The 25,997-nt window shown below is 49.9% G+C and overlaps 1 protein-coding gene across 1 annotated transcript in view; it reads right to left on the bottom strand.

The window, feature by feature from the left end:
* Positions 1 to 25,927, bottom strand: part of CDH5 (cadherin 5) — a 33,996-nt gene extending 8,069 nt beyond the window's left edge. Inside the window, exons 1-11 of the mRNA XM_039888522.1 lie at positions 25,779 to 25,927; positions 18,197 to 18,274; positions 14,663 to 14,882; positions 10,318 to 10,606; positions 9,288 to 9,404; positions 8,218 to 8,382; positions 7,333 to 7,520; positions 5,723 to 5,970; positions 2,934 to 3,076; positions 1,244 to 1,368; positions 454 to 887 (exon numbers count right to left, since the gene is read on the bottom strand). Of these exons, the coding sequence (XP_039744456.1) occupies positions 454 to 887; positions 1,244 to 1,368; positions 2,934 to 3,076; positions 5,723 to 5,970; positions 7,333 to 7,520; positions 8,218 to 8,382; positions 9,288 to 9,404; positions 10,318 to 10,606; positions 14,663 to 14,863 (1,910 nt within the window). The 5' untranslated portion in view covers positions 14,864 to 14,882; positions 18,197 to 18,274; positions 25,779 to 25,927. The remainder of the gene's footprint in view (positions 1 to 453; positions 888 to 1,243; positions 1,369 to 2,933; positions 3,077 to 5,722; positions 5,971 to 7,332; positions 7,521 to 8,217; positions 8,383 to 9,287; positions 9,405 to 10,317; positions 10,607 to 14,662; positions 14,883 to 18,196; positions 18,275 to 25,778) is intronic.
* Positions 25,928 to 25,997: the final 70 nt, after the last annotated feature.

Genomic DNA, 25,997 nt, shown 5'->3' with positions numbered 1-25,997 from the left:
CTCTCTCTATACAGGGACCCTCCTCAATCACAGTTTCGCCGGCTGGGGATGGGCAGGGATTCCACCCCGTGCTGGCTGAACGATTGCTCTCTTTAGACTGACCGAAGGGGCCTTTTTTTTTCTATTTTCTTGAGGAAGTTGCTGAAGCCATGAAAGCCTGTCTTTGAGCCCGTTGGCTGGAATTTAATCAGCTCAACATCATCACTGTCCTAAGCACATACTCATCGGAAGCTCTGATTCGCCACTACTGACATCACAGGACTGGGCTGAGACCGGCAGACCAGATCCTGTCCTGGGCCACCTGGTGGTAAGTTGTTGTTATCACTGAATTAAGACAAAGTTTTCTGTATCATCGGCATTTCAGATTTCACATTTCTGGTTTTGACTCTTTGGGAGTAACCTCAAAGTTCCGTGCCACGGAGCGATTTGTAGTTGTGTTGAGCACAGAGATCTCAGGTCTCAGAAAGGAATTCCTTGGCTAGTTCGTGAACGGAGCTGACAGTCTGCACCCCATATCTATTCCGTGTGCCTTGCTGACTTAGCGTCTTATGGGGAATGGCAGACCATATGCACTTGGCAGTTTGGCCAGATTGGCTCTGACCTCTGCAGACCAATAAGATCATGTGGCGGGAGTTGTACAAAATATCCTGTAACGCGAAAAGCCCAGTGAGGGCCTGCCCCCAATTCATTGAGTTGGTCCTTGACCCCCATGTTTCAAGACTCACATAACCCCATCCCCGACCCGGCTTGGAACCAGGCTGACTGCTTTGATGCGCACCGTGATTATCCATGAGGGTGAAGTTGCTGTCTTCAGTGCTCAGGGAGAATTTGAACTTCACGTTTCTTGGTGTTATGTCCTTGTCTGTTGCCGAGATTTGTACGACCAGCTGGAGTGTGGAAGATGGAGGATGGTCAGTTGTGGTACTGGGATGGTCTGGGGTTCAGTGATGGAGACTTTGGGTTTAGACCGAACCGTGGCTGCCACTCACCTGCAATGCTCACCTAAATAATCTCCACAAAGCCACTCTTGGTACCAGCCCCTTCCCCGCCAGTATGTTCTACATATATTTTCTTTGAGCTTCAGTTTCTCTGTCTATAAAGTGGGAATAAGGTCACCTTTCCTCAAGGTTGTTGTGCAAGTTACATTAGGCTCAGTGAAATGCCAGGTGACGGATGGGAGGTGGTGTCCCACAGCCTGTGCCAGACGGGTGCCGCCTTGCCCTCCCACCTGAGCCAGACTCACCTTGCCCTGGGCAGCATTCTCACACACTTTGGGATTGTAGGGCTGGGCAAACTCTGGGGCATTGTCATTCTCATCCAGAATTTCGACGTGCACCTGCACAATGGATTCTTTGCCTGTGGGGTTCCCTGCAGGAGTAAAGGACTTGTCACCACAGTGGGCTCAGCTGATGCCAGCCCTGGGGGAGTAGAAGGTGTGTGGATGGGGAACCCTGGAAGGGTGCCCATTTTGCAGGAAGAGGGGATTATGGACCTCTAGAAGAGAGGCCAGGGATGCTGTTCTGGATGAAAGGAGTAGAAAAGAAGAGGGTCAAACTTACTAAAGAAGAATTTGTAAGAATAAAAAGGTGAACAACCTAAGCGAATTTAAAAAAATTCTAATTAAATTAATTGGATTAAGCAATTTAAGTAAATTATTAAATTAATGATATAATTATTTGATTTAATTGAAATAGATATGATTTATTAAATAAATTAATTACAAAATAATTTTAAAAGCAAACCACCTAAGTGAGACTGGGTTAATATGTTATGTCACTTTAAAAGAAGGGAATATGTGGCCATTTATAATGTCCCTGTAAATTACATTTAAAAATGTAATTTAAAAATTTTAAGATTTTTTTTTTTTTAGTATATTTTAGTACCATGAGAAAATGGTTCTGGAATAAATTTAAGTAAACATTCAGGATATGATTTTATACAAATATTATAAACTTGTATAAAAAGTATATATGGAAAAAAGGTAGGGAAGATACACTAAAGTACTAACAGTATGGTGGGATTATGGGGGGGATAATTTTCTTTTTTTCTGTATTTTCCATATTTTAAAATGAGTAACAAATTATTACTTTTAAAATTTAAAAACTGTGTGAATGATATTAGATGGGAAAGAAAGGGGCAAAGATCGATCTGGAAAATACTTAGAGGAGTCCATTGAAGTTGGCCCGGCTGCCATGTTGGGAGACGTGGGAGTTTGGGGACACCCAGTAGGAGGCAGGGGCCCTCCAGGATGGTGCTGCGGGGCCTTGGCCAGGTCACTCTGTCTCTGGGTAAGGTGGGACTGTTAATCCCTCCCCTGGAGGGCAGTTGTGATTTTCTCATGTAGGCAAAGGGTGTAAAACTCCAATACTTGCCTTTCCCTCTGGCACAAGTTACACTAATTTATGAAGAGCCTGACAGTCTTGGAGTTTGAAGCTGCTGTACATTTTGAATTCAGTCCACTAACTGCAACATAAACAGTCCCCAAAGCAGCCTTTTCCGAGTGTCCACAATAATAAGGATCATGTAGCCCTTGTTCAATACAGTTTTCTTGGCCCTGTTTCTGGCTCACTGGACCAGAACCTCTGGGAATGGGTCTGAGAAGCTCTATGTTAAGAAGTTCCCTAGGTGATTCTTATCACAGGGACATCTGGCAGCCTATTTGTTAACGATGCTTCTTAAACTGTAATATGCATGGAATTCTGATTCAGTCTGGGGCCAGAACCCAGTATTCTGCCCTTCTAACAAGGTCTCAGGGGATATGGTTGCTGCTGGTCCATCCACACTTGAGGATAGAGGCTCTACAGCATCCCAGCTAAGTGGTGCTTCAGCAGGAGCTTATAATATCTCTAGACTCACAATGACAGATTATGCCAATTTTGAAAGAATGAGGGAAGGGAGAAAAGCCCAGTCCCCTGGCAGATGGAGCCACTCACCATTAGAATCCAGTTCTTTGGCCTCCACAGTCAGGTTATACCACGGGTAGAGTTCTCTGTCCAGTTCTTTCTCATTGTAAATGTTCCCTTGCTTGGTTACTTGGAAGAACTGGCCCTTGTCACTGGTCCTGCGAATGGAGTATCTGTCGAGAGGAGAGAGATTTATGGCTTTCCACTGTCCTTTGCCAAGTTCAGACTCCCAGCATGAAAGGTGAGGTCCTGCAGGATCTGTCCTTTGCATCCTTCATCCTTTTCACACTACCACCCAGAGGGATTCAGAGTAGCAAGATAATCCCTTCTATTTTAGCAATATTGCCATCACTGGACTGAGGGTGGGCCTGAGGTTTATCAATAACACTTTCAAGAGTGAGGCAGGTGGCACTATAATCAACTGTACCACGGCTGGGATTGGTTTTTGTGATTAATGAAAAGATAGTTGGGCATGAGCCAGGAAGAAATAAAAAAGGAGCTGGAATAGATAAGAAGTGAGTGAAATAAAATTAAATTTGTGAATTAAAAATTTGAAAGTTTCTTCCAGAAATCAAGAACAATGAGATGGAGAAAAGAAAAGATATAATTGTAACATATGTCAAATATATACTTACTACTACTTAAGAAAATTCCAGGACAAATAGAACAGAAGAAATAATAAAAAGTGTAATAAAAGAAAACTGTCCTGATCTGAAGAAAGGCCCATCCACAGAATAAAAGAGCTCACTGATATTAGGCATAATTTTAAAAAGAGATCAGTATTTAGATATATCCTGATGACACTTTTGAATTTTAAGACTAGATAAAGAAACTAAAAAGAATCTAAACAGAAAAAAAAGCATTTTTATAAAGAGAAGTCAGACTCACCCCATAAATTCCCCACAAAATTAAATGCTAGAACACATTGATAGTATTTTTGGAGGGAAGTTTCTGTAACCTGAGGATTATATAAGCACATCTAAGTGTTATTAATGTAAGAAAGCAAAAGAGCAAAGGTATTTGTAAATATGCAAGAAATCAGAAAGTGTGTCACCCACAAAGATGGGTCCTGAAAAAAATTTCAAAAACATCTAGGAAATGTCTCAGTATAAAGTAAAAACTTGATTTAAGAGGAATTAAAATAAAAATATTGATTTATTTAATACATAGGAAAGCAGTGGCGTGTGTGTGTGTGTGTGTGTGTGTGTATGTGGTATTTTTAGCTAGAAAATACGGTCCAGGAAAATGTTTGTAATTTTAAAGATGAAAGTAAATCTCACTGGTAAAAGTAAAAATGAATGTACTCCATCCAAATATCTAGAAGAAAAAAATGAAAAAAAAAAAATGGTGAGAAAAGAAAAAAACATTGTTTGAGAAATGGGAAATGTAAAACAAGATAAAAGAAGTAAAATAAAATATATCATTTATGATGAAAAATATAAATAGGTTAAACACGAAGCATCTCAGTTTAGATTTAAAAGCAAAGCCAACTACATTCTATTTTCAATAGACAACTTTAAGCCAAATGACCTAGAAAAGTTAAAAGTAAAGGTTGGGAAATTTTTATCAGGCAGCATGGTTAACATGAGAATGGGAGTGACAACATCAGGCCATGTGGAACTGAAGACAAAACGTTTAAGCAGAACAAATTGGGTATTTTCATAAGGATAAAAGTTACAAGCTGTAATGATGGTAAAATGGTTATAAATCTTTGTTAATGGAATCGAAACATTAAAATACATAAAGCAAAAGCTTTGAAATTTTAGGAAGTAAATAACACAAATACAAATGTGTTCCATCACATAACAAGTAAAAGCAAAAATACAAAATATCCAACACTTGTAAATGAAAGAAAAAAATCAATCTTTTAAATAAACCTTTGTATCAATGAGGAAATAAAAATGATTATTACAGCCTATTTAGAATAAAATGTCCATGAAAACAGTAGCCACAAAAGTTATATGGCCAGAATGGAGGGACATATTTTGTCGGTAATAAGACCTGATAACCTAGAAACATTAACTCTTCCAAAATTGATGTGTAAATACAATTCTCATTAGAATTCTAATGTTAAAAAAAAACTGAATAAAGAATTTTAAAATTCATATGAAAGAGTGTTTGAGAGTGCATAAAAATTATGTAAAGTAAAAAAAACAGCGAGGGAGGGGCTTGCCTTATATATGCTAAGTTTTAGTATGAAGCTGCTACAATAAAACAGAACATATTAGCCACAGAACAGTAGATAGAATAAGGGATTCAGAAATATATTTGGGTATATATTCAGGAACTTAGTATCTAACAAAGATGGGAAAATGATGACCATTTAATAAACAGTGTTGGCACAATTGGCTATCTTCAGGAATAAAATGAAGTTAGATTAAGTTCATACTTACTATAAATGTTATGTGGCTCTAGAAAGTATGAGTTAGAACTATATCTTTTGTCTCAGAGGGTAGAGGAGTGGAGTGTAGTTGATATAGAAGAACTAGTAGTGTTGAAATGGGCATGGTATGACGTAAAACATTTTAAAAACAAAAGCAAAACCAAACCAGCAATAGATCCACCATAAATGTATTTAGATGTTTGTGTGATCATGAAAGGCATGATTGGACCGCATCAAACTTGGGTTTGATGAACATGAGTTACCTGGGAGCGGGGGTTACCGCCGTTTATCAATCTCTGTGTTGTTTCTTTGTGTGAAATGAACACATGCACATGGGGAGAACTGAGTTTCCCTTTTGAGCCCTGGTCTCAGTCCAGCAGGTGGAAGAACCTCAGTGCTGGGATTATCAGGATCACCATGCTCACACCCGCCTTACCCAATGGTCCGCTGAGCAGCGTCGGGGTCCACGGCCAACACTGAGCCAATCAGAGGTTTCTTTAGGTTCTCCTGCAGTTGGAAGTGGTAGAAGGGCTGCTGGAAGACTGGGGGCTCATCCACATCGAGGATGTTGATGATGACACGGGCCCTGTTTCTGGTGGTGGCGCTCGGGTAGCGGAGGTTGATGGTGGGGTCCGTGGCCTCAATGGTGAAGCTGTATTGCTGGATGCGTTCAAAGTCCAGGGGCTGTGTGAGGGAAAAGTATGGTGGACACCTGCTCTGAGCCAAGCACATGGCACACGACCTTCACAGCAACCCTGTGAGGTAGTATTGGAATGATACCCACTTTACAGATAAGGGGCCTGAGGCCTGGAGAAGTGATATTTTCAAGGTCATTAAGAGAGTGGCTGGGCCTGGCTGTCTTCACCTGCACCCCATTGCATCTCAGCTGCCTTATGCTGTACCTACAAGCCTCGCTCTGTACCCGGCTCTGATCCAAATACTGGGGACGCACAGCGATCAACCCCATTTCTGCTCTGAAGGGGATCAACGACCAGCAGTTCTAGCCGCAGCTCCTTAAGGATGAGCCTTTTCTTTATGCCTTTGCTTCTGTCCTTGCCCACTTAGTACACTCCTACTTAGCCCTCAAGAAGCCGATCTGAAAGTATCAGATGTTCTCTCAGAACCCGTCCCTGTCCTTCCCGACACAGGAAGTTGTCCGCGCGTGGGTTGCTATAGCATTTACACCCAGATACCCTTTTTTTCTTTGCATGCCTTCCCTGCTTGCTGACAGTTTTGGTACCATGGAGGCTGTCTGACTCTCCTGGGTGTTTCCAGTCCCCAGTGCATGGCTGGGCCAGAGACAGACCCAAGAGTCAGCTGGAGGTCTGGCATGGGCAGAGGGGTTTGGAGTGTCCCATTGGAGGTGGGTTGTCCCTGGCCCTGGACCCCCAGTCCTCTGTGTGGCCATTCTGGAGGCATTTCGTGCTCCTGGCAGGACCTTCCATCCTCTTCCAGATTCACTTGGTCTGACTCCAGTCAGCAGCAGCCACTGCCAGTGTCCACCCACATCCCCACAGCACTCACTGTTGCCTTATGTGCTAATGGCTTTCTGCCACAAGCACCTGTAACTCTACCAGGACGCTAGTGGCTGGTGCCCAGGGCAGGATGGATGCTGCCAGGAGCAGCCCTCAGTCCACACCACAGCTCCCCCCCCGCTGCCGCTGCAACTCTGAGGCAGCTCTTTCTAGCCTTCGTTGCCCACGGTGAAAACCTCCTCACCAAGGAGCCCGGTATTAGCTTCCTCTTTTTTACGTGTCACCGCTCCTGGGGCTTCCTGGGATCCCTTCTCAAATAAACTGTTTGCATCTAAATCCTTGTCTCAAGATCTGCTTTGGGAGTAACCCAGCCGAAGGCACCGACTCTTCCCCCCTGGCTCCCCTGTCCCAGCTCCGGGGTCACAGTCTCCATGAGCACATGCCCAGCTCTGAGCTGACCCAGGCATGCACCTCTGATGGCCTCTGACATGGGAGCAGCCCCTGGGCAAGTCCTGGGGATGCTGGGAGCCCCCAACCCCACATCTGAGGTCATTGCCCCAATCCCACCAACCTTCATGGGCTTGATGATGCCCTCATTGCGCGTGGGGTCTGTCTCGATGGTGAAGGTGTCCCTGTACTCGCCCTGCACGATGCTGTACTTGGTCATCCGGTTCTGGGGCTCATCTGGGTCCTCAACAAACAGAGAGCCCAGGGGGCTGCCCACACGGATGTCTTCGGGCACCACAAATGTGTACTTGGCTGATGCAAATAGGATGTCCCAAAGGGCATTGGGTTAATAAGATAGACAAGGCGAGTGTCCCTCTTACTTTCCTAATACATCTGATACGGGAAAGGGACAGGATGAAATAATAATAGCAATAATAATGCCACTGGCATTTTGGATCCCAAGGCAAAGAGGTTCTGCTCTATCGGTCCTTCCATCCCTCCATCCATCTAACAAGTAGTTATTGAGCACCTACCCTATGCCAGGCACTTTGTTAAGGGACCTATCATTTGACAAGAGAGACAAGTACTGCCTTCAAGGAGCCTGGGCCATACACAATCAGGCCTCTTCAGGAAAACTGGCCTGTCCTTTAGGGAGCTGAGCCTTTGAATTATGCCTCAGCATTGGAGGGTGCAAGTCATCAGCCATATCTGACTTCTGCCCAGGACATGTGAAAAGCTCTCGTGAGACTTTTTCTTTGAAGGGGATTATCAGTTTGTGGGTGGGGTCAGGGCCCTGTGACAGTAGGCAGTAGGACAGCCTTCGGAATGTGGGCAGGGATGGGGAACAGGGCCCCTCCCTGCACAAAAATGACTTCCCTGGGCCTTAGGCCCACCCTGGGATTGGGGGAGAAGTAGAGGGACTCTGGGCTCCCCTCTACGCGTCCCCAGGTCACTGAGTCTGGAGCATCCCAAGTCTCACCCTCCCCAGGGCCCTAGGGGAGGGACTCACTCTGAGTGAAGATGGGGAAGTTGTCGTTGATGTCCTGCAGAGTGACCAGCACGGTGGCTGTGCTGGATTCCCCCCGGAGGCCCTGGGCATCTCGTGCTTCCACCACGATCTCATACCTGGCCTGCACCTCTCGGTCCAAGTTTTTGGTCGTTGTGAAAATGAGCCCTACAAAAAGTATCCCAACAGGAACCATGTTACCTGGAGAGCGTGTAGAAAATACCAATGCCTGGCTCTCCCCAGAGAGCATCTGACTCAAAACCTCCCCAGGTGATTCTGCCGTCCAGCCAGGGCTGAGAACGGGTCAGCACCTGCTGCCTCCATGCCCTGCACTGAGAGGCCAAAGCCGCCCAAACAGTTTGGTTCAATATTGGCCCTAGTACCTGGAGCATAGTGTCGATAAAGAGCTTGAGGCCGCCTGTAGGCTCAGAGAGGAAAGGGTGCTGTGATGGATTAGTGAGCTGCCTTGGTGCCTCGCAGGGTGTGGTAGTGTCTGTGTTGTGAATTTGCCAGCTCTTTGAAGAACAGTGTGCCCCAAGTCTGGCCAGTTGGACTTCTGTTTTGCTCCCAAGACAGTCCTCACAGTTTTTAAAGTCACGCTGAATAGACAATTACTATGTGCCATGCGCTCTCCATACATTTTCTAATTCAAACTTCATCGCTACCATGCAAGATGAATATAAATGTTCCCACTTTTGGATGAGGGAACTAAGGCTTGCAAAGATTAGTTGACTTGCCTGAGGTCTTAGAGAGGGTGAGTGGCAGAGCTGGCTTTGGAAACCAGATCTGTCAGAATCCATCCCCAGAGCTGCTAACCAGCACCTACTTTTGCCTCTTGTGTCACTGCTTGGGTCCTGATTTCATTTCCTGGACTGAAGTCTAAGTTGTGAGCATATGTCTACTTCCTTCTGCCCTCACCAGCCACCTTGTCTTACTGTGTGAGACTGACCGTCTCCATAGGACAGTGTGGTTCAGCGGTCAGTGATAACGGTCCAGCTGGACTTCCCTCAGCACCTGTACCTGGGATACCCACCCCATCCCTCGGCCTGCCCAGAAAGGTTAATCACACAGACCAGAATTATCGATGGCAAAATGTTCATCTCCTTTCAGGACGTGGTACATGACAGAGGCGTGGTCTGCCACAGTGGGGTCATCTGCATCCACTGCCGTCAGATGGATGACTGAGGTCTCTGCAGAGAGAGAGAATCCAGGGGTTGCTGCCTTGTGACTGTTGGTCCCTCACCCCACTTCCAGATGAGGGAAGATGGGGCTCAGGCTGTTCCCTGAACCCACCTCCCCCAGGTCCTGCTTTGTTTTCTGAGGAGCCTTGCATGAGGGCAGAGTGTTGGCAGGGTGGAGGCTCAGCCTGGTCAGCCTTGAAGCAGGCAGAGAGAACAGGCCGTTTTCATTTATTGGGGAAATGAGAGAGGGGTGGGTAGTTGGGGTCATGCGGAGAAACCGAGGAGGGTGAGGGGCTTCTTCTTTCCTCTCCTGGAAGGGCAAAAACAAGGGAATGAGAAGGTACGCTCCAAGGAGCCTCGTACCTGGTCCCAGAGTCTTGGCCAGGGACCCTGGACTGAGGGGCGAGGAAGGGAACCCTTTGCTGGCACCTCCTAGAGACTGAGGGTAGAACTGAGGAAGGAAGAGTAACCTCTGGAAGCCTGGGGTCCAGCCTGGTGACACACCTTGGGGTGCGGGCTCTAGTCCTCCCCTGCTACGCCTGCATGGATCATAGAGATGACTCTTTGTGCCTTTGTGACAGAATTGGCATCTTCCTGTGCAAAAGCTATGCTCTCGGTGTGCCAGTCCTGACAGTCAGAGCAGCGGGTGGGGTTTGCTTTAAAGAGTAATCAGACGTGCACGTGTCTCTGATGGGTAAGGCTCAGTTTATGATCAGAATCAGGGCTCAGTCTGGGGCCACGTCAGAGCTTAGTCTGTGAAGCAGTTTCTTTCAAGCCATATAAAATGGCGATATGGGCATTACAATCACTGCTCGGAACTCACCGAATCCTGGCCCAGGCAGTGAAGTTGCTGATGGAGAGGGGCATTCAGCTGGGGATGAGGGAGAGTGGGAGGGGGCAGAGGGACAGACTGGGCACGTACCCACAGCCGACATCTCTGGCACAGATGCGTTGAAAAACCGGTGCGTGAACACAGGCCAGTTGTCATTCACATCGTGAACTTTGATGGTAAAGCTGGAAGGAGATTCCAGGTTCTTCTTGGTGTCCTTGTCCACTATAAGGGCAACAAGGTGGTACTCGGAGATCTTCTCCCTGTCCAGCCTCTCAAAGGCATACACGTCCCCTGTGTCCTCATTGACCCGGAAGACCTTGTCCGCAGACTCTCCTTTGAGCACGTACTTGGCGTTCTTGCGGTTTACACTCGATTTGATCTAAGAGAGAAGAGGTGCTGTGAGCTGAGAATGGGCATTGGTAGGCTACGTGCGTGTGTGAGTGTGCGCGCACATGTGAGTGTGCAAGTACATGTGTGTAGCTACGTCTTTGTACACACATGTGTGTTTGTGCACATGAGTATGTATGTGTGTGTGGTGCTGGCCAGGAATGTGACATTGCAGTTTTTAAAAAACTAAAACTGACATACAGTATCATATTCATTTTGGGTATAAACACAATGCTTTGACATTTATATTCCTTACAATGTAATTCTCATGATAAGTCTAGTAATTATCTGTCACCATACAGAGTTATTACCATAACGTTGACTCATTTCCCTGTGCTGTGCGTTACATCCTCATGACTTATTCATTTATAACCAGAGGTTTGTCTCTCTCATTCCCCTTCACCCTTTTTGCCCATCCACTCACTGTCCTCCCCTCTAGCAACCCTCAGTTCTCTGTATCTATGAGTTTGTTTCTGTTTTTTGCTTTTTTTTTAGATTCCACGTGTAAGTGAAATCACATAGTATTTGTCTTTATCTGACTTATTTCACTTAGCATGATAATCTCTGGGGCCATCTATATTGTTAAAAATGGCAAGATTTCATTCTTTTTTATTGCTGAATAATATCATATATATATATGTTATGTATATATATATATATATTTCCATGTATTCTTTATTCATTTGTTTATTGATGGATATTTAGGTTGTTTCTATATCTTGGCTATTGTAAATAATGCTGCAGCGAACATAGGTATGCATATGTCTTTCTGAATTAGTGTTTTGGATTTCTTTGGAAAAATACCCGAAGTGGAATTGCTGGGTCATGTGGTAGTTCTATACTGTTTTCCATAGTGGAAGCACAGATTTACATTCCCACCAACAGCGCATGAGGGTTCTCTTTTCTCCACATTCTCCCCAACATTTAGTACTTGTTTTCTTTTCGATAATAGCCATTCTGATAGGCGTGAAGCGATATCTCATTGTGGTTTTAATTTGCATTTCCCTGATGATTAGTGATGTTGAGCATCTTCTCATGTCTATTGGCCGAGAAAGAGTGGGTCTCAAGACAGAGGAGGGAGCATCTAAGGGTGTGGTCACATCCCACAAGGTCTGGGAATGTCCCTAGGATTTAGCAGCATAGAGTCATTGGAGCCCTTTGTGGGAGCAGCATCAGGGGGTGATTCTGGGTGGGTGTGTTAGGACCCACCTGGGCAAGGGGAGTGAGTGGGGAGTGAGTCAGCTTTGATGTATTTTATTGGAATTCTGTGTAAGATTTTATTTGAATATGTTTATCTTTTCCTTCCAACTTTTCTCAGATTTTATTTTTTAGAATAGTTTTAGATTTATAGAAAAATTGAGAAGATAGTATAGAGAGTTCTTATACTTCCTGTTTCCAGTTTCCCTTATGAACATCTTACGTTAGTCTGGTACGTTTGTTTTAATTAATGGACCAATATGAATACATTATTGTTGACGAAAGTCCATAGTTTATGCCGATTTTTTTTTTTTTTTTTTTTTTTTAGTTTTTACTCAATGACCACTTTTTTGTTCCTTGGATCCTATCCAGGACATCACGTTACATCTAGTCATCATGTTTCTTCAAGCTCCTCTCAGCTGTGACAGTTTCTCAGACTTTCACTGTTTTGGATGATTTTGACAGTTTTGAGATGTGCTGGTTAGGTTTTTTTGTAGGATGCCCCTCTATTGGAATTTTTCTGATATTTTTCTCTTAGACTGGGGATATAGGTTTTGGGGAGCCCTCCTTTTAAAAAATTATATCAGGATATTACGTCTTTATGCTCAAAGCCATGCTGACCCATATTCGTGGATTCAGAAGGCAGCTCAGAGTTCATTCCCATTGTCCAATCCACTCTGTAAACAAAGGCTGCAGGCTCCGGCCTTGATAAACAGGGACTTCCTTCCCCCAGATGACGTCTTTGGAGCTAGGAGGTAATACTTAGAACCCTGTCCTTGCCTCTCCCAGGCGTCCTTGTTTCTATCCGGGGTGGGGGGAGCATATGGCTCCACTCTCCCAGACCCCGTGCTAGGGACCAAGTGAATCCTGTTGGCGGATGACGACAGGCCTGACGCTCTTCCTGCTGCTTAAAGACCCTTGGGTGAGCCCTTCAAAGGTTGCTATGTCAGGCTGTGCGTGTTGCAGGTGGCCCCCGCGTTCTGCTTATTCCCTATGACTCACCTGTTAGATTTTCCTTGGGGCCAGCCATTTTTTTCAGTGGCTGATTCATTGCACAGTAATCATACTGGGAAGGACGTGAGTAGGTTGACAACATTTTCCTCTATGACATAGAGTTCATATTTGTGCTGAGAATCAGGAACCCTATGCTTTCCTGTTCTCCTAAGGCTCTGTCCTGGCCTCACTGTGTGACCCTGGGCATGTGTCTTTTCCACCTGATTGGCCATACTGAAGGATTTAAAGTTTCCTGTCATTCTTGGGAGCAGGAGGAGTTTGTGGGCATAGTCAGGTGGCTGTGAGTGGGTCTGTGAGTGCAAGTCCCCCAGCTGCAGTGGCGTTTCTGGTTCGAGGCCTGTTGGACCCTGTCCTATCAGAGGGTCCTCGCTGGTCTGTTTCTCTGTGACTATAGGGCTCTCCTATCACCGCTGTTTGTGGGGTTCGTTGTCTGAAGTATGCTATCCTTCTAGACCAGGGCTGACAAACTGTTTATTTAAAGGGCCAGATAGTAAATATTTTCAACTTTGTTGATCATATGGTCTTTGTCACAGCTACTCCAATCTGCTGTTGTAGCATGAAAGCAACCAGCATGGGCATGTCTCTTCCAGTAAAACTTTATTTGCAAAACCAGGTGGTGGACCGGTTCTGCCAGCTCCTGTTTTAGACCACAAGCTCCGTCAGGGTGGGGGCCATTCTGTCTGCCCTCTGCGGTCTTCCCAGCGCCTCGCTTCCTGCGCGCTTGGCACCGTACTTCCTCTCACCAGCACACTGATCTAGTCTTTGTTTAGTCGACCACGTTTAGGTTCCTAGAAACTGATGTGATGAGATTTTATGTACGTGAAAGAAATTTTTTTCGTTACTAAGAGCTCTCAAGATACCTCGTTCATCTACCTGTCATTGCGTGTGTGACATTCCACCACTAGAGCCATTCTTTTGAATTATAATGGATAGTTTGGGCGTCGATAACAATTTCACACACTAAGACAGTTCAGTTGTCACTCACATTAGTTCCAAGTTCTAGGAAGGTGACTGGGGATGAACAGGTTGTGTTAAAGGGAAAGGAAGTGGGGCTTGGAGCCTTGGAAGGCAGGCTTGTGTCAGGCACCTTGTGGCTGTCCTAGAGTCTGGGGAGTTATGTGGGATGACAGAAAACTAGGTAGGGCTAGTCTGAGAGAAAGGATCTTTTGAAAAGGTTCAAAGGCCTAGACCAGGGTTGGCAACTGTGGCCTGGATGATGAGCTTTATCACTGGCATAGTTTTGTAGAAGGCTGCTCAGGTTTTTCAAACCTATAAGATTGGAAAATTTAACAGCAGCCTTGGCTGGTTCTGCCCTAAGCCCTGAACCCCCCCCAGGCCAGTCTGCTGTCCTCAGCCTGTGCATGGGGTGGCGCTTCTACCAGGGATATTTTGTCCACAGACCCAGGTCTGGGAGAAAATGAACCATGGCACCCATCATCACCACCACCACCGTGACCCTCCTCTTCCCCACCACGACCACCATTATCATCACCACCACCACCTCCGCGATCACTGTCACCACACGGCCACCTTCTCCTTTCTCGTCACCATGGTCACGACCACTACTACCTTCCTCGTCCTCCTCCTCCTCACCACCGCCATCATCATCATTGCCATCATCATCACCATCATCAACACATTACCTTTCCCTCTGTTACCATGACCACCACCACCTCTCGTACCACCTCCATCATCTCTATCACCATTAATATCACCCTCATGACCATTGTCCCCACCCCTACCACCACCACAACGTCTGTCACCGCCTTCACCACCACCGTCATCACTGTGGGCGGCCTGCTGCAGAGGCCTCCACTGCTGTGGGCCGAAGCCTTACCTTGCCCACATAATGTGGCAGCGAGGAGTTTTTCTCTTCATCAATGTGCATCTGGTTCCAAATCCAGTCTCTCTTCTGGCGTCGGAGGGCGGGTCGCACACTGAGAGTGTCCAGCTGGGCAGGGTTAGCGCTTGTGGCCGTTGCCACCAGCAGGTCTGGGCAAGTACCCACTGTCGCCAGCAGCATCAGGAGCCAGTGCATCTTCCCAGGAGGCACAGATCTGGGAAAAGAGAGGAGACGCCATCAGAACATATTGGTCACGACCCTGGGGAGTGACTGGCCCTGAGAGACAACCAAACCCTCCGTTATCTGTTCACGCCTTCGTCCTTCACCTGCTGATACCAGCAGAGCCCGACTCTGTTCCTGCCCCCAGTCTCGGAGGGGATGACAGACAGAAGCAATTCCTACTTAAGTGTCACATGTGCTAGTGTGGAAGCAAGCACAGGGGACAGGGGAGCCCAGAGGAGGCCTGTCAGGAAAGTTTCCTAGACGAGAGGGTGATGCTGACGCTGACGGCAGCTCCCGAAGCCCTGTGCGGTGGGTACCCAGTTATTCTCATTGTACACGTGAGAAAAGTGACATAAGTTCCCCTTGGAGCAAGTGGTGGGGCTGACGACAGATCCCAAGTGTCTGACCTCAACAGCTAACGTGTTGAGCACTTACTATGTGCTTGACACTGTTCCAAGAATTTATGTAATCTCATTTTAATCCTCCCAGTAACCCTCTAGGTGGGTATAATTGTAACCTTCATTTTACAGATAAGCTGAGGAGCAGAAAGGTTTAGTGACATTTCTGAGGTTGCTCAGAGTGTGAGCAGCAGTGATGGTATTTGAACCAAGTCCGTTTGGTCCAAAAGTTCATGCTTTTTTCCTGCTGTTCTCTCTTAGACCAGCAGCTACTATGACATGGGATTTAAAGGCTCTTCTAAATAAACCTATCCGCTGGCCAGCCCCACAGCTCCTACAGCAATATTGCTTTGATGCCATCTCCAGAGGGCTCTTAGGAAACCCAAATGTCCTAACCCCGAGAGTTAGGCCTCAGCCCAGAACTCGTGGGAGATGTTCAGCCTAGGAGCTGTTAACAAGAGGAGGGTTGAGGCGGGGTGGGGTTTGAGAGGCTGGGCTCACAAAACCAGCTTCATCATTTTCAGGGCCCAGTGCAAAATTTAAATGTGCAGTCCTGTGTTCAAAAGTTATTAAAAATTTCAAGAAGACAACAGAAAAACATGAAACCAAGCATAGGGGCCTTTTAAGTACTATTGCCTAGTTTATGCCCTTGAAGGCAGCCCTCAGGATGTGGGATCAGCCGGACTGGGATCTGGGGTCACCCATCAATGGGTGCCTAGCTTCATCCTAAATTCCAGGAAGAGGGATTTTTCCCACTGCCCCATGGTGGGTGGAAGCTCTGACTTTGGCCATCACTGTGTCCTCTCAGCCTTGACCCCATCAGCCCGCCCCAGCTGGGTCCCCGTGTCACTGACCTGTGATCCCTAGGATGGTTCAGGAGAAGGAGCGGTGGGTAGAAGTGGGACCAGTGTTCCTGCCTGGAGAGAAGAGGACTCACAGGGTTCTGGGTAGGAGGCTTCTTTCTCTGGCTACCCGCCGCCCTGGCCCCGGGGGAGAGGCTGGACTCTGCCTATCACAGGAGGTTTCCAAACTCTAGTAACATTTCCTCTGAGACACTGGCGCCAGGCTGGCCTCAGTGAGGGCTGAGGGTGTTTGCATCAGGCCAGCCTGGCCTCTGGCTCTGCTGATCTTAGCATCTAAGGTCCCCACGTGCGGCCCCTGCCACTGGCCCAGGAAGAAGAGGGCTTCTATGGTTGGGGTGGGATGTAAGTGTCGTGTGCCTGGGGGGAGACCCTCCTGGCTCCGTGTCTTGCTTTCCTCAGTCACAAACGAGGCGGTCAACCTGGTGCCCTTTGAGATGGGATGTGGAAAGGGCAGTCATTCCAGGCAGTGAACAGAGGTGTGAGGTGGCTGGGAGTCACGGCCAGGGAGCTGGCCCTGACTCAGGAGAGGCAGCAGGAATGACCCCTGCCCCAGCCTCGCTGGGCCCAGGCCCAGTGGGTCATTTCCGTCCTAGGCCAGAAAGGAACTTCAAGTCACAGTTTTTCTTCCTTCCTCAAGTGAGAAGTGACTTAAAAATGAAAAAGTAAAACAAATGGAAGTGAAACTGAGAAATGGGGAGAGAGAGTTTTCAGGCCTCTGAGCAGGACAGGGTGTGAGCCCGATGGGTAGTGAGCACCTACTGTACGCTGGGCCGCATGCTAGGCATTGGGGTATAACAGTGGGCGAGACAGATAGGACCTGCCCTCAGGCAGTGCGCACTGTAGTGGGACACCAGGAAAATAAGTAAACAAGGAAAAACAAGGAAAAACAAGGAAAAACAAGTTAAAACAAGTTAGAGATCAGAGGTGCTCAGGGAATTACAGTGGGGGCTGCAACAGAGACTGAGGGGGCAGCTGGCTGAAACGGAGAGGCCAGGGAAGGCCTCTCAGAGCGATGACACTTAAGCCAACGTCTGAGTGTCAGCCTTAGGAATGCCAGGGTAAAGAAGGGAATTCTAGGCAGAAGGATGAGCAGGTGCGAAGGCCCTGAGGTAGAAAAATGGGTAGTGTGTTTAAAGAACCAAAAGAAGGTCCCCATATCAGGTAGAAATGAATAATGGAGAATTGTGGGGCACAAGAAGAGGTGGCCAGGTTATTGTGTTAGGCCGCATGATGACCCCTCCAAAGATGTCCATGTCCTCAACCCTGGAACTTATACATGTCAAAAGAACTTTTAGCAGATATAATTAAGCCAAGGATCTCCAGATAGAGAGATTATCCTGAATTATGTGGGTGGACCCAATATAATAAAGGGTCTTTAAAAGATGAAGGCAAGAAGGTCAGAATCAGGAAAAAGATGTGACAACGGAAACGGAGGTTGGAGTGATACAAGACCACGGGCCAAGGGACGTGGGCAACCTCTAGAAGTCAGAAAAGGCAAGGAAACGGATTCTCCCCTGGAACCTCCAGAAAGAATGAAGCCCTGACTTTAGCCCACTGAGACCTGTTTCAGACTTCTGACCTCCAAGGTAACAAATTTGTGTTATTTCAGGCCACCATGATTGGGGTGGTTTGTTATAGCAGCCGTAGGTGACTAATGCAGTCCGATTGTGTGGTGGGCTGTGGGAAGGGGGCTGGCTGGGCGAGGGGTGACCAGGAAAAGGCAGTCACTGCCATCTAGGTGAGAGCCAATGGTAGCCCCGGCCAGGTTTAGGAGGGGCTGGACAAGGCATATGTTTTTGAAGTAGAGTTAGCAGGACTCCCTGGGGAAGGGGAGGTGGCGGGCAAGGGATGGGGAAGAATGACGGACGGCTCTTAGCCTTCGGTTTGAGCAGTGGCGGACAGGAGGGCCTTTACTGAGGTTTAGAAGACCGAGGCTGTGGCATGTTTGGTAGGGAGGAAACCAAAAGTTCTGCGTGGCCCGCGTCAGGTTGGAGTTGCCTATTAAAGGTCTCTGTGGCCATGGTCAACAGCTGCTGGAGACTCACCTGGTGTCCGGGGGAGGAAGCGGGGCTGGAGCAGCTGGCAGATGGTCAGTGTGTCTGGATGGTGTTTGACCTGCGAGGCTGGAACAGTAAGGAAAGCGAGTAGCTGGAGAGAAGTGGCCCAGGACAGGGTCCCGGTTTCCCCTCTCCGTCTGGTGAACTTGTCCTTCAGAGTTGAGCCCAAACGTCCTCCTCCGGGGACTGTCCGTAGTCCTTGTCTCACAGCCCTACGCATCCCTGGGCGTCCTCCACTGCCGCACAGCTGGGGGCCGCCACAGGGCTGATGCCCAAGCCCGAAGGCAGATCTCAGATCACAGCTTTCTCTCCTTCTTGGGGAAGATCTTTCCTTCTCGTCCCATCTGTATCTTCCCTAATCAAGGCCCAGCCACACGTCATACGTGGATCATTCTCTTTGGGCTCACACAGTGCAGGGTGACAGCTATGACCACAGGCTCCGTGGTTCACAGAACCTCAGAGGCGTTGCTTTGTCGCTGCGTGACTGCACATAGGACGCTTCACCTCCTGGCCCTCGATTCCATCATCAGTATAGTGGGAACACGAGTATCTACCTCTCAGGGTGGTTTTCAGGCTGAATTAGAAAATATTTGCAACATGGCCAACCAACAGTAGCGAAAAACGAACCCAAATGTGTATGAATCCTTACGGACGCTCTGGTTCTCCACCAAGTCGTCTACTTACCATTCTTGTTCCTTCACACCCCATCCCTGGGATGAGGGATTTACCGGCCAGACCCATTCCCCTCCACCTCCCCTGAGCCCTACTCTGTGTCTGGGGGGCTAACCTCTGGGTTTCCTGGCCCTGGCTTCCGGCGTTTGGCCAACAGGAGCTCCAGGAGGAGCTCTAAGGAACGGGAGAACGGGAAGAGAGAAGCTGGGTATTTCTTCTATGGGACTCTCTCTGTGCTGGTTCATTTCACTTGCTGTGGCTGCATCTCTCCATGCTGACAGCTCCTGCTGGACAGCCCCTCCACGGTCCTGTCCCTCACAGGGTTCTGGAAACAACCTTCCCTGCTCTGTGCCTTTGGCCCTGGGCGGTAAGGGCTTCCCCCGTTGTGGGTTGGTCTCCACGCGCCTCAACATCCCCCTCGTTCCCTGAGCAAGCTCCCGACTCTGTAAGTGTTCCCTTCGCAAGTCTCTGTCTGAGCCCCCTGGGTAAATCTTATTTACTGCCGGGGACCCTGTTTGGCATCATGAAGAGGAGCACGAACGGCTTCCTCTTTTCCGAGGCCTGCTTGGATGGGCTTGCGGTCCCAGGCCTGACAGCAGCCATCAGCCAAACAAATATATAACCATGCTGGACTTAAATAAGCAAAGGCCACCAGTCACAGGCTATGGCCACATGGCTCACAGGGGGGCATTAAACCCCTCAGTGGGCTTTGGCTGGCCCCACATACAAAGTATTCGCTGACTGGGCAGGAAAGCCCCTCAGTATTCCCTGGCTGGGCAGGAAAGCCCCTCAGATTCTATTCTGTGTCCAGCAGGGGCCCTGCTGTGAGTCCTGTAGAGAACCCCCTTGGTACACAGGGCTGGCACTGGCCCCCACAGCGTCACCCCACACCAGTGTGTCCCTGCCGGGTGGGTGGGGGGAGGTCTGCCTGCTCAGCTCTCTTTGCCAGTGAGCAGTTAGTGAGGAGGTAGGACCCTGGATATGGGGGCCTTTGGGAGATGAGACTCACATAATCCCATCTTTGTCCCTCCATGCTGGACCCTCGAGTGCCCTCCCAAGACAGCCCTTTCTTGCCCACGGTGGTGGAGAAGGGCTGATAGTCCTGAGCACCTCCTCAGGGCACAGATTATCTCATTTAAACCTTGCAAACCGCAATAGTTTCATTTTGCAGGTGAGGCTTAGAGATGAGAGAGATGGAGCAAATGGTCCCGGGTCACAGGGGCAAGAGGCGGAGCCTGGACTTGAACTTAGGCCGCCTTTCCCCCCAAATAGTGCCTTTCGCATCGTGTCCCTCTCTCTGTGGTGACATTCGCATACAATAGTAACAGTCAACTCCATGCTGGGCTTTCACAGCTGCCATCACATTCGCTTTCCACACCATCCTCAGGAGGTAGGAATTATCAGCCCCATTTCGCAGAGGAGGAGGCTCAAGACAGACGGCTCAGAAGTGGTGGATCTGGAACCCTCGCCCAGGTCTTTCTTTTTCTAAATCCTGGGTTCCTTTTACATCCAATCTCAGCGGGACCTGAGAGACTTTCCATTCTGAAAAGCCACGTTTTTGTGTCTTTCGCCTTTTGTGTTAGAAATTTGGCCACCAAAATGCGGGCTGAGGGGAGGGTTTTATCCAACAATTGTCCGTCCTTCACCCGCTGATGGAGAGAGAGGAAGTCGGGCGAGAGGGTTTGCGGCACCCACGCAGGCAGCAGAATTTCCAGGGGCCGCGCCTCCGGAGGCGCTGTCAGAGCTACAGCTGGGTCAGACTTATTCCAGCCCTTTACCATCCTTCAGTTAACAGTCAGGTCTCTTGGTTGCTCTCACCCAAGTTTTCAGAATGCTACTGGGTAGAGTTGGGTGTGACAAATGTGCAGAGGATCAGAGGATTCTGGAAATGCTTTCTGTGCTCAGAACTTCCCGGGCCGAGCAGCCCTGGCAGTTTGCCTGACAGCCGCCTTGAGGGCAGAGGGAATTCCGTTTGGCAGCTCAGGTGTGCATGCTGTGCATGCAGAGGCCAGGTGCCTGTCCATGCCCCTGTCGTCCGGGATCTGTGACGATGCCTGTCCCTGGGGCCATGTTAGAGGCTTTTTGGGGCAGCTCCAAATGGACTCGTGGATGAGATTGGGCCTTCTGTGCCCTTGGTCGGTCTGGGAAGGTCTGGGGTGGAGCCAAAATGACAGGACAGAGTGTAGCCCAGAGTCCCTGGTGAGCAGATACAGGCCCAGAAGAAGAGGCAGAAGAGCCTTGGAGGATCCGGAGAATGGCTGGGCTCACCTGCGTCTGGGTGGTCCAGGCCTTGGAGAGCCCCCGCGTCTGGGTCTTTGTCCTCAGCGAGTGGGGCCACTGAGGTAAGAACCTAGATGCCGAGCTCGGTCACACCCTCCCGGCCTTTGCACCTGCCGTTCTCTCTCCTCTACCTAGATTCAGCTCACACGTCATCACTTCTCTGAAGTCCTCCTTAGAGCCCTGGGGTTACACGGTCACTCAACAAACATTGATCGAGTACCAGGTAGGTGGCAGGTAGTGAACGATACACGGGGAGCAAACACAGATGGCATCCCGGTAGGGGAGAATGACAATAACAACTCGATTAAAAAAAAAGTTTCGAATTGCGATGTGTGCTTTGATGGAGGAGTGTAGGAAGCTGTGAGGGGTCCGAGAGGGGCAGGGCCTGGATGGGTCTGAGGGTCTCACTTCAGGAGTGAGTCCCGCCTCTGTCCCTCTGTGGGACATCAGCCAAAACTCTCTTTGCTTTCTTTCTCTTGGTGGCCTGGGGTTTGGCCTTGAAGGGGCTGTGAGATCCGCTCAGCTCTGTGCTCTTTAAAAGGAGGTTCTAAGGAGATACAGAAGGGAGGGCAGGGGCTGGAGCTGCTCTGTGTGTAGCTACATTGACCCTAAGAAGCCTGGACTCAGCTGGGAGCTGCTCAGTGGGGTGGCCCTGGCAGATGCCTCTGGCTTGGTTCTGTCCTTGACCACCTGGCAGACCCCCTGCTCCTCATCCAGACCAGAGTCCTGCTTAAACCTGTGGTTTCGGGGGCAACGTCTGGGCTTTGCGGGGTTGTTGAGCAGGCTGGAGGGCCTCTGGGGGTGGGGCATCTAGGTCAGGGATACAAACACGATATCCTGAGGCCACACGGACACACCACACCCTCAACTCTGCCTACGCAAGTGCAAGTACACACCCCTGTCCCCAGGCATCTGCCTACTCCAGCTCTGGAGAGTCTGCTCTGTGGGGCTGGCCCCTCCGCTCCTACTCAGCATACCCGCAGTCATCTGGGACAAGCCCTGGCAGCTGAGCCCAGCCCCAGGCCAAGCTTCAGCTGGATGCTCAGTCCCAGCCCAGCCTCCTGCAGCCTCTGGATTGTAGCCCAGAGGCCGGGTCAGGGGTGAGGGGCTGGGCCCAGAGCATGCAGGAGGTGTGTCTGCAAGAGAAGAAAGCGCTGAGCCTCCCTCCCTGTGTGGCCCTGGGCAGCTCTCCCCACTGCCCTCCCACCCCACTACCTCAGTCCAGGGCACAGTGATCCCCAAACTCCTTCAGGGATTCCCAAGTTGTTCAAATCCCAACATTTACAGTTGTGCCTTGGCAGCTACAGACACTGAGAGTGTGCAGGGCGAGGCCCCGGGAGCCTTAGGGGTGGGTTGTTTTGGGGGTGGGACAGCTACCACCTGGCCCCTTGGGACTTTCTCCTGGTTTGCAACTCACTTTGGCTCAAGGATCTGCTCCTGTGGGTCTCAGACCTGATCTGCCAACAGCCCCCTGTCTCAACTCTGACTCCGACTCAAATGAGCCGACTACGCTGCCCCTTTGCTGACCGCTCTCCCTGGCTTCCCATCTCCTGCGAGATGAATCTATCTCCTGAGCCAGCGTTGAAGGCCCAGCGTGTGCCCTGCCCATGACTCGCGCCATCCTTTCCTCTGCCCCCCTGCCCCTTCCAGCCACAAGGAGAACGAGACATTTCTGGAATGCACAGTGCTCTTCTCTCCAGCAGGCTTTTTGCACAGGTTCCCTCTGCCTGAATGTCTGTCTGTGCTGTGTCCCCTGCCTCCTGGCCTGAGTGTCTCTGACCAGGCAGGTTCTAGGTCTGTCTCCACTTCATTCAGCATCCAGCCGCCTGAACTCAAGGCCCTGACCTTGATGGGTCAGTGTCCCCACTGCTCCCTGTCAGCCTGCCTCGGTCTCCAGTTCTGGCCTTGTCACTGCTTCCCTCCTCACTCACAGGATTCAAAAACAATTCTTATTTACTGCCTGCTTGGCCTGGCCTGTCCCCACAGGCCCTGCTTCCTCCTCCTCCTCCTGGCTTCTACACCTGTCAGGATCTGTTATGCCGTGACTCCAGACAGACAATCTGGAGGTCTCCGAACGAATCAGGGACCATGGCTCCATCCCTTGCCCTAGAGAAATGAGAAGACTGAGGCTCAACCTGTAGACCCAGAACCTCCTAGCATCCTCTGGGGCTCCTGTTCTTCCTCTAGGAAGCCTTCTAGGATTTCTCCACCCAACAACATCAGCTTGGACCTGCCTTAGGTCGGGCTTTTCATTATCTCTCCAGCCAGAAACCAAGTTCCTCAGGGCAGGACCTATCTCCTAGAACATTCCTTTACTAAGGTCATTGGGCTCCTGACTCATCCAGGTACTTGCTTGTATGGCTTGAAGTGTCACGTCCAACCATCCCTGACTTCTCCCCTCTCTGAGCTTGATTATGGAGTGTGGTAAGGGCTGTGGGGTCAGAAGGAGCTAGCCTCACTTATATCCTGCTTCTTCTTCATAGTGTGACCTTGGCCTGGCCGCTCAGTCTCTCTCAGTCTCTGTGGTCCCATCTGTCGAATGGGAATTCTTTTAGCTTCAAGGCTGTCAACGGGGTGCCTAGAAGTGATCCATGTAGCCAGCATGGGCGAGGGGCCCAAAATTTTCCCTAAGCTGGTGGCTGCTGTGTTCACCTTGCGTTTCTGAGGCAGCAGGAGAGCTGTGAGTCATCCAGCTTTGGGAGAAAATAAGCATGGCCCCCTCTGGCTTCCTGCCCCCATGTCCGGCCCTTGTTCAGCAACACAATTGCTCAGGTCCAGACTGCAGGGCGAGCAGCTTAACCCATTCAAGGCTGATGGACGCCTCCCCCAACCCCCTTACCACAATAAGCTGGAATTGGCTCAGCAGCTACCAGGCACCTGGAGGTCACTCGCTGCCCTCCTGCCCCAGGCTGGACCGCACAGATGGCTGGACTCAGGCTACATAGGAGAGGCCCACTGCTCCCCATCACCTCAAGATGAATCAAAGCTCCTGGTTTTGGCACTCATGGTCTTCAGTGTCACCAGCCCTCCCTGCTTTAAAAATCCTCTGGCCACCCTGGCTCCCTCCGGTTCTCTGAGCTGCCTAGGCTCCCTGCCTTCCCCAGAACGCCGTTTATCTCCTGTACCCAATCTGCACACCATTCATGGCAGAAATGTCTTTAGAGGGGCTGGCGGAACAAGCACAGAAATGTCTTTAGAGGGGCTGGTGGAACTTGGCACAGAGTAGCTCCCCAGAGTTTGCCAGAGGAAGAGCTGAGCGGACATTCCCTCACATTCACCCCCTTCCTCTCGCCTGCTGAGGACTGACTGACTTCAGGGGTCAAAAACTTTGACATTCACAGCCACAGTCAGCTCTGGGGTAGCGGGTAAATTCAGCCATGATTGCTCGAAGGTCCCCTACTATGAGCCACTCCCGGCACTGGGTGTGTACTTCACCTCATAATTGACTCAAAAAGAGACCGTTTCCTCCATTTTATAGATGAGAAAGCTGAGACGTGGAGAAGCTACACGGTGCCAGAAAGAGCCTGGGCTTTGGGGTTCAAGATCCTGTTCAAAGCCTCACTCCAGCTCTTATTGAACTTCTCCAAATCTCAGTTTCCTTCACTGAGAAACGCAGAAAGGCTGTATCTGACACATGCGGTGGTTGGTAGTAGTAACATAATGAGCTCCATTGTTTGAGCGCTTTCTGTGCGTATCACCTTCAGTTTCCACAATGAATTGTAAAAAAAAGCCTCGCCGTCTCCGTAGTTCAGGGAAGCAAACTGAGGTTCGATAACGTAATTTTCCCAAAGTCCCGTGGGAAGCGAGTGGCAGTGCTGGGGTCTGCCCTCAGGACGACTCTCCCCAGGCTGGGCTCTCACCCTAGGTCACCTGCCTTCAAGTCCTTTTGGGGGACTTCCCTAGAATATGAGGGCCTCGGGGCCCCAACTTCGGGGGTCTGGGTGTTGAGGGAGAAGGGATGGGCTGGCCGCCTTCCCCCCTGCGGCTCCCACAGCTCGGAGCGGCCCCTGCAGTGTCTGGGGCGGGAAGGGCAGGTCCTTTCACAAGCAGGGACCGAAGCACTCGGAGCTGAGCTCGAGCTTTGCCTATTCTGAAAATCGGGGCCGTGGCTGACAGAGAGGCCGAGGCTCAGACCGCCCCTCCCGGGGGTCCTCTCGCCCAGTCCTAGTAGGAGCCGTGGGGGGAGGGAGTGACGCCGGGCTGTGGTTAATCCTCCACGCTGGGGCGAGGGGCACCTGCGGGAGCCTAGGCCTAGGCACCGCTATCTGCCCCTGGCGTGCTGACCAATTCAGGCAGGACTCTGCCCTCTCTGGGCCCAACACTGCTGGAAGCCAGTGGGCCCTCGAGTCACACTGAGTGGAGAGTCTACATGTGGAAGAGCTGAGCCCTTACCCCATCCCTCAGCCCCAAGAACACCCATTTGTGCCCAAGACACCACCACGGGGTCTGCTTCCTAGCCCTGCTCTGAGCCAGGAGGAAACCCCGTCTGCCCTGAAGATTGGCTCTTACCTAGGACTCTGCCAGTGACCATTGTGCAGATGGGGAAGGTGAGGAGCCTTCCATCTTGGGCATGTGGTAGTGGTCTGGGATAGACTAGGGTTGGGGAGCGCTTACTCACCGTGCCTGTGGCCTGAGCGATGTCTCCGTTCCGTCCGTCTGCCCAGGGCCGAGTGCTGTGGGGCTCTGCGGAGCTCGGCCACAGCCTCCAGTGGGGAGCCACACCCTGCAGCAAGGGAGGCCGCTGCCTCCCCCTCAGGTTTTCCAGCTGGCCCTGGCCCACTTCCCCCGGGATGGTTTCCTGTTATTGTTTCTTTGTGAGGGCCGGGCTGGCTTCAGA

The sequence above is a fragment of the Pteropus medius genome, unplaced genomic scaffold (assembly GCF_902729225.1).
Source record: "Pteropus medius unplaced genomic scaffold, Ma_sr-lr_union100, whole genome shotgun sequence".
Classification (NCBI taxonomy): domain Eukaryota; kingdom Metazoa; phylum Chordata; class Mammalia; order Chiroptera; family Pteropodidae; genus Pteropus; species Pteropus medius.
Note: the sequence above shows the minus strand (reverse complement) of the source record. Positions and strands in the feature narration are given on the sequence as shown.